At 43.4% G+C, this 17,936-nt stretch overlaps 1 protein-coding gene across 1 annotated transcript in view; it reads left to right on the top strand.

Moving 5' to 3' along the window:
* The window catches only part of LOC143989183 (L-gulonolactone oxidase-like), a 195,542-nt gene that overhangs the window by 107,273 nt on the left and 70,333 nt on the right, over nt 1–17,936 (top strand). Inside the window, exons 7-8 of the mRNA XM_077489222.1 lie at nt 4,320–4,427; nt 15,246–15,322. Coding sequence (XP_077345348.1) covers nt 4,320–4,427; nt 15,246–15,322 — 185 coding nt within the window. The remainder of the gene's footprint in view (nt 1–4,319; nt 4,428–15,245; nt 15,323–17,936) is intronic.

Here is a 17,936-nt window from a genome sequence, read left to right as displayed (position 1 = left end):
GTCAGTTGACACGTTTCAGCCTATAAGGCCTTAGTCATAACGTATGACTTATGGTTATGACTAAGGCCTTATAGGCTGAAAAATAAAGCTTGACCATCTTTCCAACTCCTTTCTCCTTCTGTCCTATACTGCCTACTTCCTGTTTTATAATGCTACGCAATCATTGCTACATCCCTCTCCTCTCCCGGAATAAACCCCCTATCAGTAGTTCCAGGTCTCCCCCTTTCAGCTTAGTTCAAGTGAGTCTCACACAACCCCATTTTCTTTTTGCATGCCCATGAGATAACCTACACTTAATCATGTTATGTACAGTATGTACCCTCAGGGCCATCTTTAATAGTGATTTGACCCTTGGGCCGCCCCCTCCCCCATACAGTTTCGCTCTCCACCTGCTCTGAGACATACAATAAATAGCAGCTAGACTTAAAAGCAGTTTACTTTATCAGATCAGGAAGCGATTGGTTGCCAGAGGTTACAGTGTATCATTACCTTTACTGACTGGTTGCTAGAGGTTACATCACACATTACGGCTCACTGATTAGTTGCTAGATGTTACAGCACATGATTTCTGCTTGTTGATTGGTTGCTAGAGATTATTGTACAGTAATACTTCTCACTGATTGGTTGCTAGAGGTTACAGCACATCATCTCCTCACTGCAGGGGGCATGATAAACATATGAATGTTACCTTTATTCACATATCTATGCTGCCGGATGCAGCTATTTACATATGAATGCCGGTTATTTACATGTAAACACAGGGTATGCAGGTAAGTCATCTGTACACAACAATAGGGCAGAGCTGGGCAGGATTAATAGCAGCACTTCACACTGAGATATCAGGACAAAGCAAGGGACTAAAACTTCAAGGTACAAGGGAATTCAAACTGGGATAGTTGGCAAGTATGAGGCAGCTGCTTTGGGCCCCACAACAATGACAGGGCCCAGGGCAGCTGCCCCTTTGCCCTGCCTTAAAGACGGCCCTGTGTACCCTTCATGCCAAAATTATGAACTGTAATACCCCGTGTACATTGCAAATTTCTTCTTTATATTTACAACTGGTACTGCAACATTATTTGTTCCTTAAAAGAAGATAATAAACATACTAAATAAGGAAAAAAAAAGGTTATATTATATTTTAGCTTGACTCTCTCATTTTATTTAAATTAAAGTATATTTTTTGGAAAGCTTTCTCTGCATAGTGATGCCGTTAAGTCTTCACTGATCAGAGGCTACACTGTAACATTACTTAAATGGAGTTGACATTTTCCAATATCCTTGTAAACCCTTCCAGACTGTCTGCGATAAATCTCCATTCACTCTCTCCTTAGTAACTATAGTGACATGCTGCCTGCTGGGATGACATATGCCCAGCAAATGTATAGGGACATTACAGGATACTGCACAGATGTTTGCACAAGGAGCCGGAGAAGTACATCTGGAGCATATAAGATACCATAGATGTTACTTACCACCACCCAACTGCTGGATTTCAGTTTCACTCATTTTGATTTCCTCCATCCCTCTGTCCTTTTTATCAGACACAGTCTTGTGAACGCAGATGTTTTAAATTAATCTGCAGTATTCTAATATTCATATGTGTGTACACCGTTATAACACTATATGATCAAGAGCTTGTGGATACCCGACCATCACGTCTATTTGAGCTTGTTTGGCATCTCATTCCAAAACCATGGCCATTAACATGAAGACGGTCACCTTTTATGGCTATAACAGCCTCCACTGTTCCCAGAGGACCTTCCACAATTTTGGAGTGTGTCTGTGGGAATTTGTGAATTCAGGTTCAGGTACTATTGTTGGATGAGAAGACCTGGCTCACAATAGGATTTCCAATTCATCCCAAAGGTGTTCAGTAGGGTTGAGGTCAGGTGTTCAGGTATTAAGGTTGGATGAGGAGACCTGCCTCAGGATTAATGTTGCAAGTCATCTCAAAGGTGTTCAGTAGGGTTGAGGTCAGGTATTGAAGTTAGATGAGAAGACCTGCCTCAGAATTAATGTTGCAAGTCATCTCAAAGGTGTTCAGTAGGGTTGAGGTCAGGTATTGAAGTTGGATGAGATAACCTGGCTCACAATGGTTTTCCAGTCCATCTCAAAAGTGTTCAATAGGATGGAGGTTGGTTCTGATGTTGGATGAGAAGAATCGGCTCACAACTGGGATTCAAGTTCATCCAAAAGTTGCTCATGTAGGGTTGAGTCAGGAACTAATGTTGGATGAGAAAACTTGGCTTACAATGAGCATTCCAGTTCATCCCAACGGTGTTCAGTATGGCTGAGGTCAAGAATTGATGTTGGATGGGGAAACCTGACTCACAATTGGTGTTCCAATTCATCCCAAAGGTGTTCAGTGGGGTTCAGGACAGGTACTGATATTTTATGAGAAGAGCTGGCTCACAATCCATGTTCTCACATTATTTATCCCAAAGGTGTTCAGTAGATTTGAAGTAAGGGCTCTCTGCAGGCTACTCAGGTTCCTCCACACAAAATTGGTCAAACCATGTCATTATGGACCTGGATTTGTACACAGAGACACGGTCATGCTGTAACAGAAAAGGACCTTCCCCAAACTGTTATCACAAGGTTTAAAGAGCACAACTGTCTAAAATGTATGCTGTAGCTTTAATGCCTTGTACACACGGTCGGACATTTGACGGATTTTGTGCCAAACTTCCCTTGCATACACACGGTCGGACAAAGTTGTCGGAAAATCCAATCGTTCTTAACGAGGTGACCTACAAAACATACGCGGGGACTATAAATGGGCCAGTAACCAATAGCTGTGGTCTCTTAATTTATTCTGAGCATGCGTGGCACTTTGTCCATCGGAATTGTCTACACACGATGGGAATTTAAACAATTGGATTTTGTTGTCGGAAAATTTTAGATCCTGCTCTCATACTTTGTGTGTCGGAAATTCCGACGGAACAGGATCCGATCGCACATTTTCCATCAGAAATTCCGACCATGTGTACAGGGCATAACAGTTCTGGAAACACCTGAGCTCAATCGTTGGGAAGGGGTGCACATACTTTCCTTGGCCATAAAATATGCTTGACCATACAAACTTTTCCATCTGCCTCTATCCAGTGTTCTGCAGGATTGGTACCGCTGGACAGGTTTGGTCCAGTTCAGCAGTTGGCTTAGCTTTTTATTCCCAAAGTGTACCACTTTTGCTCACACATTTCAAAAAACTCTACAGAAAGAATCAAACACTGACATGGCAAACAAACCTAATGTCACGTACACACGACCGGACTTTTTGACAGCGAAGGTCCAACAGAACGAGTCAGTTGGACAATTCGATCTTGTGTGGGCTCCATCGGACCTTTGCTTGCCAAAAATCCAGCGGACTTTAGAAATAGAACATGTTTTAAATTTTTCCACCGGAACTCCGCCGGACCGAGAAATCCGTTCGGGTGTATGCTAGTCCGACGGACAAAACCCGACGCTAGGGCAGCTATTGGCTACTGGCTATGAACTTCCTTATTCTAGTCCAGTCATACGTCATCACGTTCCAATCCGTCGGACTTTGGTGTGATTGTGTGTGGCCAAGTCCGTTCATTTGGAAAGTCTGTTGGAACTTCGCCGAAAGTCCGTCGGAAAGACCGTCGGACCTAGTCCCTCAAAGTCTGGTCGTGTGTACGTGGCATAAGCTCTGCATATCTTTAAAAATAGCTTCCATAGGTAACTCCAATTCAGAATGCCCCCACTGCATTATAAAATTTCTCATGTTTTTTTTTTCGTCAAAACTTTTTTTTCGTCAAAACAAAACAATCACTATATTTTTCAGCACATGTTCTCCATCAGTCCCCGCCCCTGAGGAACTTTAACAGCTGCTACATTCATGCACACATAATACCAGCCCGATCAGACGCTGTGGGGAAACTAGAGAACTGGGAGAAACTACACACACAGTTACATTGCTCACTGCACAGACATCGGCTGAGCTGAACAGTTCTATTATTTTGTATGTCATTCCTCTATGGACCTTAGTATCCAGAAGAAGAAAATGGCAAGTGGAATAGAAAATGCCTATAGAGCGAATCTGTTCCATCTTATTACAACAGTTCAGTTGTGTTTCAGTTTGCTCCATTTGAATTGTAGTTCTCTGATATCTGAGTGTCACTCACTTAAACTAACTGCTAGTTGGCAGCAGTTGGAAGACTTATGGAAATCAACCAGCTTGTGGCCAGGGGATCCCCCATCGGTTGCTACTTTGGCCTTCCTGGCACCTTCTATATAATATAATGTACATCCAACCATTTTGTTGCTTCAAAGAACCCTGTTCTTGTGTCTTTTAGGTCCTTGATAATCTTGATGTCCATTTAAAGGCTTCAGAATACTTTCGCTTCTTCTGGTTTCCACACACAGAAAATGTCAGCGTCTTTTATCAAGACCCTACAGACAAGGTATTTCACTGATTGAAGTTTATGAAGATATTTGCTATTTGTGCTGTGCTATTATCCGCACAGCCCTGTGCATTGAGCAGTCACACTGTATTCATCTGGGATATATTAAAAATGTACAGAGGGATATTAATAATCCAAGATAAGCAGAGAATGAAATATATATGGATGAGTGAAAGAGATGGATTACATGGGAATTTTATACATAAGACAAAGATAAACATGGTGTATGGGGATCACAAAACAATCACACACTGATCCTTGGAGTTTAACAATTGAGCTACCGACACCGGTACTCTAAATCAATGATATACTTTTACACAGGTATACCATAACAAATGGCATATTAAAATCTAGGGTTCCAGCACAATGATTTATTGACTCCAGGGGTCCCAAACCAATGATATATTGAAGTAAATGTATACCATAACAATAGAATATCAAAATCTAGGGTCCCAACACAATAACTTATTAACACCAGGGGTCCAATGACATACTCAGACTGGGAATTACACCCCAATGACATACTAACACATACAGTAGGTATATCATAACAATGGCATACTAACATCTAGGGTCCCAACACAATGACTAACTGATACCAGGGGTCCCAAACCAATGACGTACTGACTCCGGGGATCCCAACCCATACAGACACAGGGGTATGCCACCGTGACATACTAACACCTGGGTTCAAAACATAATGGCTTACTGCCACCAGCGGTCTCCAAACTAATGACATACTGACACCAGAAGCTCCAGCCATGTGACATACTGACACATGGGTTTACAATATTAATGACATACTAACACCTGGGTTCCCAACATAATGACTTACTGACAGCAGTTGTCCCAACCCAATGACATACTGATACCAGGGGTTTGAACATAATGAGTTACTACCACCAGCATTCCCAACCCAATGACATACAGACACACGGGTTTATCATAACAATGGCATACTAACACCTGGAGTCCCAACACAATGACTTATTGACACCAAGGGATCCAACTTAATGGCATACTGACACATGAGTATACCATAACAAAGACATACTAACAGCTAGGGTCCCAACAGAATCACTTATGACAGCATTTGTCCCAACCCAATGACATACTGATACTAGTGTCCCAACCTAATGACATACAGACACACAGGTTTATCATAATGATGGCATACTACCTAGAGTCCCAATACAATGACTTATTGAGACCAATGGACCATACTCAATAGCATGCTGACACATGGGTATACCATAACAATGACATACCTTGGATTGGAACATAATGAGATATTGTTACCAGGAGACCCAACCCAATGACACACAGACACACGGGTGTACCATAATGATGGCATACTAACACCTAGAGCCCTAACACAATGACTTATTGACACCAGGGGAACCAACTTAATTTAATTAATCTTTATTAAATATATATGCATTTAGAATATACATACAAATAACATGCTTTTACGGTTGTAAAAAATTTTTTTGCATACCAGCAGGGAATAACAACTTATCCTTTAAAACAAAGAAAAATACATTACATAATATCAAAAACATTACCATAACTAACGTACTAATTATCCCTAGTGGGCTACAGAACTAATCCCTCCCCCCCCCTCCCCCAACCCTGTGCTTCGAACGCCTGCTGTGAGGTCCAATCAAGTCTACTCAACAAGCCAAACCAATAGCGAAACGGCAAGGAGGCTCAGATACAGTAGTAAGAATCTTCCGATAATCTCCCGCGCCCCACCAGGCCCGGCCTAGGTACAATACAGCCTAGGTCTCATCCTACGGTATCTCATCTAGAGGGTAGCCGATATCACGCAACCATGGAATCCAAAGCGACTTGAATTTTTTAAGATTATTTTGTCTAATGTACATTGCCCGTTCACACCAGATCGTGGAGTTTATAGCATTTGTCCATGCGCTCAGTACTGGAGAAGTTTTTGCTTGCCAGTTCAGCGCAATCAAGCGTCTAGCCTGATACAGGCACCTAAATATAGATATTTTTGTCGCAACAGACATTCTACTCGTATCCATAATCCCTAGTAGGCAAAGTCTAGCTTCGGGTTCCAAAGTAGTATTGAAAATCCTATTAATACTACGTACAATATCTATCCAGTAGCGGTATAATTTTGGGCACTTCCAAACCATATGGATTAAATCTCCCGGTGCTCCACATCTAGGGCACTCGCCATTAAGCTTTCTATTTATCTTCCTCATTTTTTTAGGGGTGTAATATGCTCTATATAGAAAAAGCTTATGGGACATGCGCTGCGATGGGGAGATGGACACCAGATTCCCCTGTGCTAAGATCTCGTCCCATCGTACCTGCTCAATTGGACCCAGGTCATCCTCCCATCTTTTCCTACATTTATCCAATGCCTCTCCATTCAGAACTTTGTCCTTAAATCTTGTATATAGATAGGAGATCTGGCCCTTTAATTGTCCTTGCTCGAGAAGTCTCTGTATTAGGGGATTCTTCTTCCTCTCAATTACAAGTGTGCCATACTGGGAATGTATCCCATGTCTCACTTGTAAGTATATATAAAATGTTTTATTAGAGATACCAAATTCCTGGCGAAGGTCTTCAAAGGATTTTATAGTGTTCCCCTGATAGAGATGCACCAATCTTCCAATCCCTCTCTTCTCCCATTCAAGAGAGCGATCTATACTATTTAGTTCCGCTAGTTCTCCATTGTTCCATAGGGGGGTATACTCTGTTACCCCCCCCTGGTCCAATAGTCGTTTAGCTAGCTGCCATACTTTCCTTGCTAGAACGTTAGTGGGACACTTATGGGCAAATGAATTAGCCTCCAGGACTTCAACTAAAATTCTATGGTATGCATTATTAATCATCAGTTTATGATTCGGATAGCTACCCTCCTCCAGTCCAGCCCCAGCTAAATGCTGGAGCTGGGCTGATAGGAAGTATGTTTTTAAATGTGGGATCGCCACTCCTCCCTTCTCCATGGGGAGTTGCAGCGTCCGCAACCGAATCCGGGGTTGTCTCTTTTTCCATATTAGTTCTCTAATTAATCCCTCGAGTCTGTCAAACCATTTCTGGTTAATCCAGACTGGTGAATTATGGAGGATGTACAAAATCTGGGGCAGCCAGATCATTTTTACAAGGTTACAGCGTCCCGCCACAGACAAGGGGAGGCGACACCAGCTATTGACCTTCTGCTTCAACTTTGCCAGCAGTGGTACCAGATTCTCCTCTACATATCGATCTACATCTCTGGAGATCCAAACCCCCAAGTATTTCAGCTTAGGTACCACTTCTAAACCCTCAACTCTAGGCAATATTAACTCTTCAGACTCTATTAATGGCATAAGGGCTGATTTACTCCAATTAATGACCAATCCTGACTGCTGCCCAAATTCCTCTATTAGCCGTACCACGTTGCTCAAAGTTGACCGTACCTCATCCACAAAAAATAGAACATCGTCCGCAAACAAAGCCACCTTCTCCTCCTCCATTCCGCGCCGGAATCCCCGGATGTCAGGGCGTGATCTCGCCATCACAGCCAGGGGTTCCATCGCCAACACGAACAGGAGGGGAGACAGCGGGCATCCCTGCCTCGTTCCCCTTTCTAGGCAAAACATGTCGGAGAATAGGGTCCCCATTTTGATCTTAGCCCTGGGTCCCCTGTATAATAATTTTACCCAGTTGGTAAATTGGGTGCCAAAGCCGAAACGTTCCAATACACCCCAGAGATAATCCCAGTCCAGGCTGTCGAAGGCCTTAGTAGCGTCCAAAGCTAGTATAGCACCTGGATTACCACCGTCTCTAGGTATTTGTAGGTTTAAAAATACTCTCCTAATATTGGAATTAGTTGTTCTGCCCGGGATAAACCCGGATTGATCTGGGTGGATTAATTTATGGATGCAACTATTTAGACGGGTTGCTAAGGCCTTGGCTAATATTTTTATGTCTGAACATAGCAGAGAGATCGGCCGGTACGACGAGACCTCTTGTTGGTCCTTCCCCTCTTTAAGAATTAAAATAATATTGGCCTCCCGCATTGAAGCTGGGAGTTCCCCCGCCTCCAATGCGTGGTTTAAGGTTTCCAGTAACGCTGGTATCAGCTGTTCGCTGTATCGCTTATAGATTTCCACTGGTAGCCCATCGGGTCCAGGGGCTTTATAGTTGGACATACTATTCATTGCCAATTTTAATTCTTCCAGAGTAAGTGGTAGATCTAAGTTCAACTTATCCTGGTCTGAAAGCACGGGGATATCTATTTGATGCAAAAAGTTAGTGGCCAGATCTTCACAACTCTGTACCGATGATTTGTATAATGTTCTATAGTACTCCCCCAGTTCCGTCATAACCTCGGAGGGCCTAAATACAGTGCCACCCTTCTGCGTTTTAATTGCCGATATTACTGTAGGGGGACTGTTGACACGAGTCAATAAGGAGAGGACTCGACCTACCTTCTCCCCTTCGCCAAAATAATATTGGTGTTGGAAAATACGTTGATTCTCCACTTTTTTTAAGAGTGCCATTTTGTATATCTGTTGATTATCCTCCCAGGTTTGTTGTTTCCCCGGCGATGGGTCTTCTACAAACTCTCTCTCAGCCTGAATAACGTTATTACGAATTTTCTCTTCCTGAGTTCGAGACTCCCGTTTTAGTATTGCAATTTTCTGAATAAATAGTCCCCTAATAAAGGCTTTAAGGGAATCCCAAACCATACCAGGGGCCGCTGTCCCTCTATTAGCCTGAAGGAATTCCCCTATTTCATCCCCCAAGAGGTTAGATCCATCAATTAGTTCCAACCAAGCGGGGTTTATTCTCCACTCTCTCAATGGGGCACGCTCTCCCGTATTCAAAGTTATAACTAAGGGAGAATGATCTGAGATACCACGTACCCCATATTCTATATCTGTCACCCCTCCTACTGCCTCATTATTCCCCAAGCCCATGTCTATCCTTGATAACGTCCGATGGGTACTGGAGAAGCAGGAATATTGCCTGTCCTGGGGGTATCGCATACGCCAGATATCACATAATCCAACTTCCAGTAGAAATTCATGTAGTCGACCTGTTCTATTCCCAGCTGCGCAAGGAAACCTATCTAGGCGCTTGTCTATAATTTCATTGAAGTCACCGGCAATTATCCATGGAATGCCCATTTTGCCCAGGCTGAACATAAGAAATCTATCCATGACCTCTAATTTAAAGGGAGGGGGTATATAGATATTTGCTAGAATGTACTCTTGCCCCGCCACTAAGCAGTGCAAGAACACAAATCTCCCCTCCTGGTCTATCTGGGACTCTTTGCATAGAAAATCCGTACCTTTCCATACTAGCACACTCACCCCACGAGAGTATGACGAGTGAAAAGAGTGATAGTATGCCTGAAATTTACGATCATGGAGCAGGGGGGCCGTAATTGGAGTTAAATGGGTTTCCTGAAGAAAAAGCAGGCCAGGTCCCCTTCCCTCCGTCTCTAACATCACAGACCTGCGTTTCTTAGGGTCTCCCAAGCCCCTCACATTCCACGAGGTTATATTCCACCTAGCCATAGGCCCCAGTAGTATTCCTCTCACCCATCTGTTCCAATAATTGATATACCCCTAAAGGGGGGAGGGTAGGGGGGGGGGGGAACCGCATCCTCTCCCCGTCGCCTCCCTCCTACTCAAACTGTCCCCACCTATCGCCTTATCCCTCTCAGCATGCGTTCGAAAACTCCCTCCCCTCCTACCCCCCGCCCAACCCTGCCCATCAGAGCCACCCCTAGGGGTCTCAATTGTAACCGGTATACCCATACCCCATTCAACGGTGTCCGAGCTCACTGAACCCCCACCCGATCATATCCCTCCCTGTCCACAATAATTGAGAGATGAAAACATAGCCACTCCATAGTGCCAATCCTACCCTTCCTTTCCCCCCCTCCCCCCCTAAACCAAAGAGAAAAAAAAAAAAAAAAAAAAAAAAAAGGGGGGGGGGAAAGGGGGGGGGGCAGCATATAAGTTCCCCCCCTCCATCCCACCCCCCCAACTCAACTCTAACCTCCTATTACCACTATAAATATAAAATTATGTGGGCTATCTATCCACCATATATCTCAGTGTACCATGGGCCAAAGCATTATACCCCAGCTTTAACCAATTTAGTTCGTCCATCTCACCCAAACGGCAGCCATTTGGCTCCCTATTCCTTCGCCAAGATGGATTCACCAATTGTTTCTAGTGATAAACATACATAACAGCACAAAATTATATTTACCCATGTAGTTGGCCCCCCCCCAACACCCACCCTCCCAACTCACCCCATCTGTGACCATGCCTATTCCCGCCCAACTTGTCAGCCTATAGTGTTCCCTTACTTATAGTACATTAACCAATCCCACACACTCAACTCCTCCATCGTAGCTCGTTCACAATTAACGATACAATATTATATTATCTATAAATTCGTCTATATATCTATAAATTCATCCTATCATATCACAGTGCTCTATAATCCATAGTGTTTTACCATATTCCTAGTTAAATTATTGCGCCCTATTGTTACCCATCAGTAGTCTGCAAGCAGTAGTCTAGGACACCTTAATTCCACACCAAAGTAAGTATATAAGATATAAAGTATATAAAAATTATTCCCACAGATGCTAGTATCAAATTTTACTGTCTCCCTCCCTCCCCCCTCCCCACTCATCCCACCTTGCCCACACAGAAAAGGGAAAAAAAGAAGAAAAAAAAAAAAAAAAAAAAAAAAAAAAAGGGGGGGGGGGTGGAGGAACCAGCATAGACCAACTCTGAGTGTCATTAGAGGGCTCCCTTATGCTCCTCTAGCCAATTCATGGCCTCCTGCGGAGAACTAAAAAAAATTGTTGAGCCCAAAGCAGACACACGGAGACGGGCTGGGTACAATAAGGCATACATTATATTATGCGATTTTAAGGTACGTTTAACAGGGATAAACTCCGCCCTCTGTTTTTGTAGGTCTGGCGAAAAATCTGGATAGAATGACACCCTAGACCCCTTGTAAAAGATGTCTCCCATTCCCCTAACTCTCCGCATCAAGATCACTCTATCATTATAATTAATGAATTTTAAAATCATTGGTCTACAGCGTCCCTCAGATAGATGAGATCTGAGAGGAACTCTGTAGGCTCTTTCGATGCTGGAGGTAGAGGAAAAGGAAACATCCCCCAATAATTCCCTGAACCAGTTTTCCAAGAAATTTATGGGGTCAAGACCCTCACTACCCTCTAACAGGCCAATTAGTCGCACATTATTCCTGCGGTTCTTATTGTCCATGTCATCAATTTTTGATGCCTGTGCGACAATTTGTTTCTGAAGTGTAGTTATTTTTTCCTGCAGAGGGAATAGTCCATCTTCCACCGTGCTTAATCTTCCCTCCAGAGCGTCCATTCTAACAATAGTATTGCTTAGTAATTGGCTCATAGCGTGTACTTCGTTTTGGATGCTGCTCAGTTGGCTGTCTAGCCCAGAGATAGAGTTCTTGCAGTCGTTGATTGCCGTAAGTATTTCACGCAGAGTCGGTTCCCCACCCTCCCCAGGTTTTTGGGGCACCCTGCTGTCTTCTTGGGGCAGCTCAACTACCCCCCCTCCTGGCAGCGGGGTACCAGGATCTGGTGGGGGACAACCTGCACTCCTCCTGTCCCCGGCAGACCCCTGCATTTTAGATTGTCCCAGCGGGTGATGTTGGGCTTTCCCACCTGGGGAGGATACACGTGCAAAACGCTCAAGCTTCGACGCTGCAGAGGCTTGATTCAGCTTTTCTTTAGCAGCCCGCGTTTTTTGATTCCCCTCTCCATGAAGTGCGTCTTCTATCGCACGTTTGCTAAGCATGGTAAAAAGCGCATAGAAGGTACACTAAGCCGGCAGGGGATAAAGGCTAATACTGTAATATTAGTGTTGCCGAGTCACTACTTCCCAGCAAAGGGCTCAAATATTTGAGAAAGAGCCTGGGGGGGAGATCCGAACAGCTCACCAGGCGCGAGACACACACTGCCAAGTCTCTTATTGATTATATTCATGCAATAAGCTCGTTTCAACGGACAGTCATCAAGAGCAAGACAGGTAGAGAAAAAAAAAAGGCTGACATTCCAAACAAGCAGGGATTGCCTATACAACTCTCCACCTTGAGGTATCAGGTAAGCCGCAGGCTCTGCCCAGGTGCTAACATCCCCTTAGCTTCAATAACGTTTTCTCACCGCACTGCCGACAGATTGTTCCCTCAATAGAGCAGACCGGTATCGCCGAGAGGAATGCTGTCATCCAAGGCCGTCATGGAACTTGCTCGGCGTGTCCTTGGCTTAGCCTCATGTGGGGTTTAGGCTTCCTCCTATCCGTGGATCTTCCGAACGGCCAGCGTAGTAGCGGGGCTTTCCGAAAGCTCGTCTCGGGAACACTCGGGAACACTCGGGGATCTCCGTCAATTTCCGCCGATGCGAAGCGGTGGGCGTTCGGGAAGCAGTGCGCGCCACGCTACACGCTGCTCACGCTCACGCTACAGAGCTACAGCAGAGGGGGTCTGGTCATCGCAGCTATACTCATCAGAGAGCGGTGTTCCACATGACACCGGGCGGAGGCAGGAGCTCAGACACACACGCTCCCACTCACTCGCTCACGCCCAACTCCATCCGGTCACACCCCCAAGCATGCTTCATTTCTGAGGGGAACCAACTTAATGGCTTACTGGCACATGGGTATACCATAACAATAACATAATACCTAGGGGTTAAAAAATAACGAATTACTGACACCAGGGGGCCTCAATCTAATGACATACAGACGCATTGGTATACCATAACAATGGCACACTAACATCTAGGGTCCCAACACAATGATTTTTTGACACCAGGGGTTGCCATAACAATGAAATACTAACACCTGGGGTTTGAACATAATGACTTTCTGACACCAAGGATTCTGACTCAATGACATACTGACACCGGGGTCCCCAACCCAATGACATTCTGACACATGAATTTACCATATGTAGGGTCCTTGCTCTTAGCAGGAGTGTCCCTATTCTAAATTTAGTTCTGCTGGTCTGTACTCAGCCTATGCCTAGGTGGATAGGCCTGCCTTCTATAGGTTCCCCTTAAGCTCAGGTATTCTTTGCATCTGCCTGCTTTTAGGGAAGGTTCTTGGCAACAGTGTAATGCCCCATACACACGGTTGGACATTCCGACCACAAAATCTGTCAGATTTGTTCAGACGGATTTTGGCCCGAACTTGTCTTACACACGGTCGCACAAAGTTGTCGGAAAATCCGATCGTTTGGAACGAGGTGATGTCAAACACGTACGTCGGGAGTATAAACGGGCCAGTAGCCAATAGCTTTCGTCTCTTAGTTTATTCTGAGCATGCGTAGCACTTTGTCCATCACAATTGTCTACACACGATCGGAATTTAAGGATTTTGTTGTCGGAAAATTTTAGATCCAGCTCTCAAACTTTGTGCATCGGAGAATAAGACGGAAAAAGTCCGATAGAGCCCACACACGATCGGATTTTCCGACAACATAATCCTATCGGACTTTTTCCATCTGAATTTCCGACCGTGTGTAAGGGGCATTAGAAGATCCAGTTACCCGGGTTATGAATATTTTTATTTACCTGCTTAACCACTTAGAGGTTTATTACCAGCGGTGCATGTTGGGAAAGGCTTTTAAATGGGAGCTTTTTGGAAGCTCTCTTGCTCCCAGGCTTTGTACGGGGTAGATGTGTGTAAAGCTGCTGATCGCAATGACCTCTGGCGATCTTACCAACCACTGACAGTAGGAAGCTGCCACATATAACAGTGATAGCATTACCACTATTGTACATGATGTTCTGCTCCCAACGAATGGCTAATTGTTTGGTTGTTTGGCTGAACGCCAGAACAGCCAAGGTTCAGTCCAAACTTGTGTTTAAACCTTAAGTTCATCCTTAAGCCCTTGTACACACGGTCGGAGATTCCGACGGAATGTGTCCTATCGGACCGTTTTGTCGAATATTCCGACTGTGTGTGGTCTGCATCGGACTGTTTCCGTCGGAATATCCGACGGACCAAGTTTTCCAACTTGCCGGTAAAATTTTCTGATAAAATGCTCCGATCAGACATACTCCGATCATGTGTAGCCTACTCCGACGGACAAAGTGCCATGCATGCTCAGATCAAATTCCTAGACCAAAGCTATTGGCTACTAGCCGGAACGTAGTCCCGTCGTAACGAAATAGCGTCATCACGTTATGTACAATCGGATTTTCCGACAATTTAGTCCGACCTTGTGTATGCAACATCACTTCCGGACCTCTTCCGGAATTAATCCGTTGAAATTACTCCGACGGATTTGGTTGTCGGAATCTCCGACCGTGTGTACGGGGGCTAAGTGGTTCAACCTCAACTGCACCCTACACCCAGGATGTAATAAAACCATAGAAGCTTTGTCATGATTCATGAATTTCAGACATTTAACCACACAAAGAACTTTCTGTATGTTATACGGCATTATGTGTTTTGTAGACCTTTCCTATAACGATGCCTACAATGGTAATCTATGCAGCTCATTTTCTCCAAACTTGCATGCAAAAGACAAAGTATGAAGGATTTCTTGCAGATTAATGAGAATTGGAATTGTAAATGCCTTTTTTTTAATAAATGATCCACGCTAGGCAGCCTCATTGTCCTCAAATGGAGAATAAACTGCGTTCCTCTATAGATGACGAATTGCCATGCCGACATAATTTTCCAGCCCTTTGATTGCCTATTATGGTATGAATTAGGCTGAGACGGACATTAATTAATTGAGAAAAGTCCTAATTCTTTATTTCTTTTCCTTCAGCCTCCGTCTTCCAAAGCCAGTTGGTTCTGGGACTGTTTTGTGGGATATTACCTGCTGGAGTTTCTTCTTTGGATAAGGTATTTGGAAATTATTAGCATTTTTTTTTTGGATTGTCTGCAGTAACGTACATGGTTAGATCTATTGATGCGAATAACAGAAGGTCCATTGATGAAACTGGGCACCAATGGGGAAGCACTGTTTTTAGGCTTAGCTTCAGAAAAGCTTATTTTTGAAACATGACAACATTCTAAAAAAATATCCAAAGCTGTTTATTTAATTCTGGACATACTAAGGAGTTTTTATACCCCATTGGGTGTTTTTAATTATTTTTGTTTTTCACCATCCCATTTGAATGGCAACATGTCCCATTTGGGATATATGCCTTTACTTTATGTCCTATAGGTCCCATTCAAACTTGAGCAACACTACAGCATCACCTTTTTGGTGTGTTTTTAAAGTGGCCCTATTCATTTGAATGCCCCTGCCTCTGCTCTAAAAATGCGCTACAGAAACTTGTGTACCAAATTTTAGCACTGAGCCAAATGCAATTTGCGTCAGTTGTTTCTACCAGGGTTTTACGTGTGGGCGTGAAGGCCATAGACACAAAAAACGAGAGTGTGTCAAATACTCTGGTTATGCAACATTTTTTTTATTATTTTATATTTTATTATATCTACAAAATACGAAACTTGCTTATGTACTGTGAAAGGTAGATCATTTTATTTAGGGGTTTCCAGAGATTTGAATATCATTTCAAGGGTTCCTCTGAGCTAAAGAGGATGAGAAAGGCTGGGTTAGAGGTTTCTGACTTTTTTTGCCTTGTGTGACTCTGGCCGTCTCTACTTTTCTGCTCAGGGGGGCTAATGTATGTCCTGGAGGATCTCGATTAGTCCTTTTCATCCTAACTAGTGAGAAATGTGCATATTGGGTGCACTTGAGGCCCTGAGTTGTGCAAACTCATACTGCAGCACCTAAATCCACCAGATCTCATTACAAGTGTCTGATAGGTAATGGAAGGGGCAAGGAGACAATGAAAAAAATGTACCCCTGTGGGAATACAGCCCCTATGAACTTTCTCTGAGTTGGCTCCTGATCAAGTGAAACACGTATAGAGATATTGTACATTGGGATGGATGTGTCTGTGGCTGTATGATAATCTGTTTCAAGACTTTTTTTTATGGTGAGCAATTCCCCTTTCTTGCTTTGCAGTATTTCATACTTTATGAACTTGCTAATGGGTAAAAAAATATTAACTTTCAAATGGCATATTGTCAGAAACCATGAAATCAGACCGAGACAGAAGTACAGTTAAATCACACTTGTTGATAATAATAAAAGTAAAAAGAACAAACGTAGTCAAAACATAGCCAAAGTTCAGTAACCGGAACGGATAGTCAGCCAAGTCAGAAGTCAGGGATCAATGTAGTGGAACAGTAAGCAGGATCTGGAGCCAGAAGGGATGTCAGCAAAGCAAGTCTTTAAACAGAAACGCAGGAGATAGGCTCTGTGATGTTGACCAAGGCGAAGGCAGAGATCCTCTGGGCTGGACGGCTTAAGTAGGCAGGGCTGACGAGCAGGATCATCAACAGCTGAGTAACTGTGGAGAGATAGGAGCTGAAAATTAGCTGACAGCTGATCGGCCAGCTCAGAGATGGAAAGGCTGAGCCCAGTCCTGACACATACAGTATACAATAGTCAGTCACTCAATAAGTAACGAGGCAAGGACGATGATAACAGGTCTATGGAACCTTTAAAAGGGTTGAGAGTGGTAGCCTTGTAATACGTTGGGGGATTTATTCTCTAGAGAGAATAGCATGAGTAGCGCGAGGAGAAAAAAAAAAAAGCTGATCACCGGTGGCTGTGAGAGGGAAATCAGTCCCGATCGTGGAGAGTATCTGCAGAGGCTTCTGTGCCCACCAGCGCCACCTACCAGTGCCCACCAGTGCCACCTACCAGTGCTCACAGTACCACCCATCAGTGCCCACAGTGTCACCTATAAGTGCCCACAGTGCCACCCAGTGTTAATTTTGTCGACTAAAACGACTAAAACCTTTTAGTCAACTAAAATATGACTAAAACTAAAGCAACTGAGATGACTAAAATACGACTAAAACTTAAATACCATTTTAGTCAAAAGACTAAGACTAAAACTAAATTGAAATTTGACTTCAAAATTAACACTGGTTTGTAGTGCATGTTCATAGCTCAATGTAATAATAAATAACATATTCTATTTTTCACTCCAGCAGTATATAATGAGTTTGCAAATTGTAGAGAATTGCTAACTAATGCATTACAATTGAACTACACCCATTCGATTTTAGACGACTAAAATGAGTTTTAGTTGACTAAAATGTACTGGAGATTTAGTCGACTAAATATGACTAAAACATAGTTACATAGTCAGGTTGAAAAAAAGACACAAGTCCATCCAGTTCAACCTTAAAAACAATAAATAAATAAAATAACAAATATCGTAGAATCCAATATACCCAATTTTATACTCAGTTGATCCAGAGGAAGGCAAAAAAAAAAAACAGGAAAGCATGATACAATTTGCTACAGCAGGGGAAAAAAATTCCTTCCTGATCCCCCGAGAGGCAATCGGATTTTCTCTGGATCAACTTTACCTATAAATGTTACTACCCAGTTATATTATGTACATTCAAGAAAGTATCCAGGCCTTATTTA

The sequence above is a fragment of the Lithobates pipiens genome, unplaced genomic scaffold, assembly GCF_037356315.1.
Source record: "Lithobates pipiens isolate NorthernLeopardFrog02 unplaced genomic scaffold, aLitPip1_a1.2 Scaffold_18, whole genome shotgun sequence".
Taxonomy (NCBI): domain Eukaryota; kingdom Metazoa; phylum Chordata; class Amphibia; order Anura; family Ranidae; genus Lithobates; species Lithobates pipiens.
The sequence above is the reverse complement of the archived record's forward strand: the minus strand, read 5'-3'. Positions and strand labels throughout refer to the sequence as shown.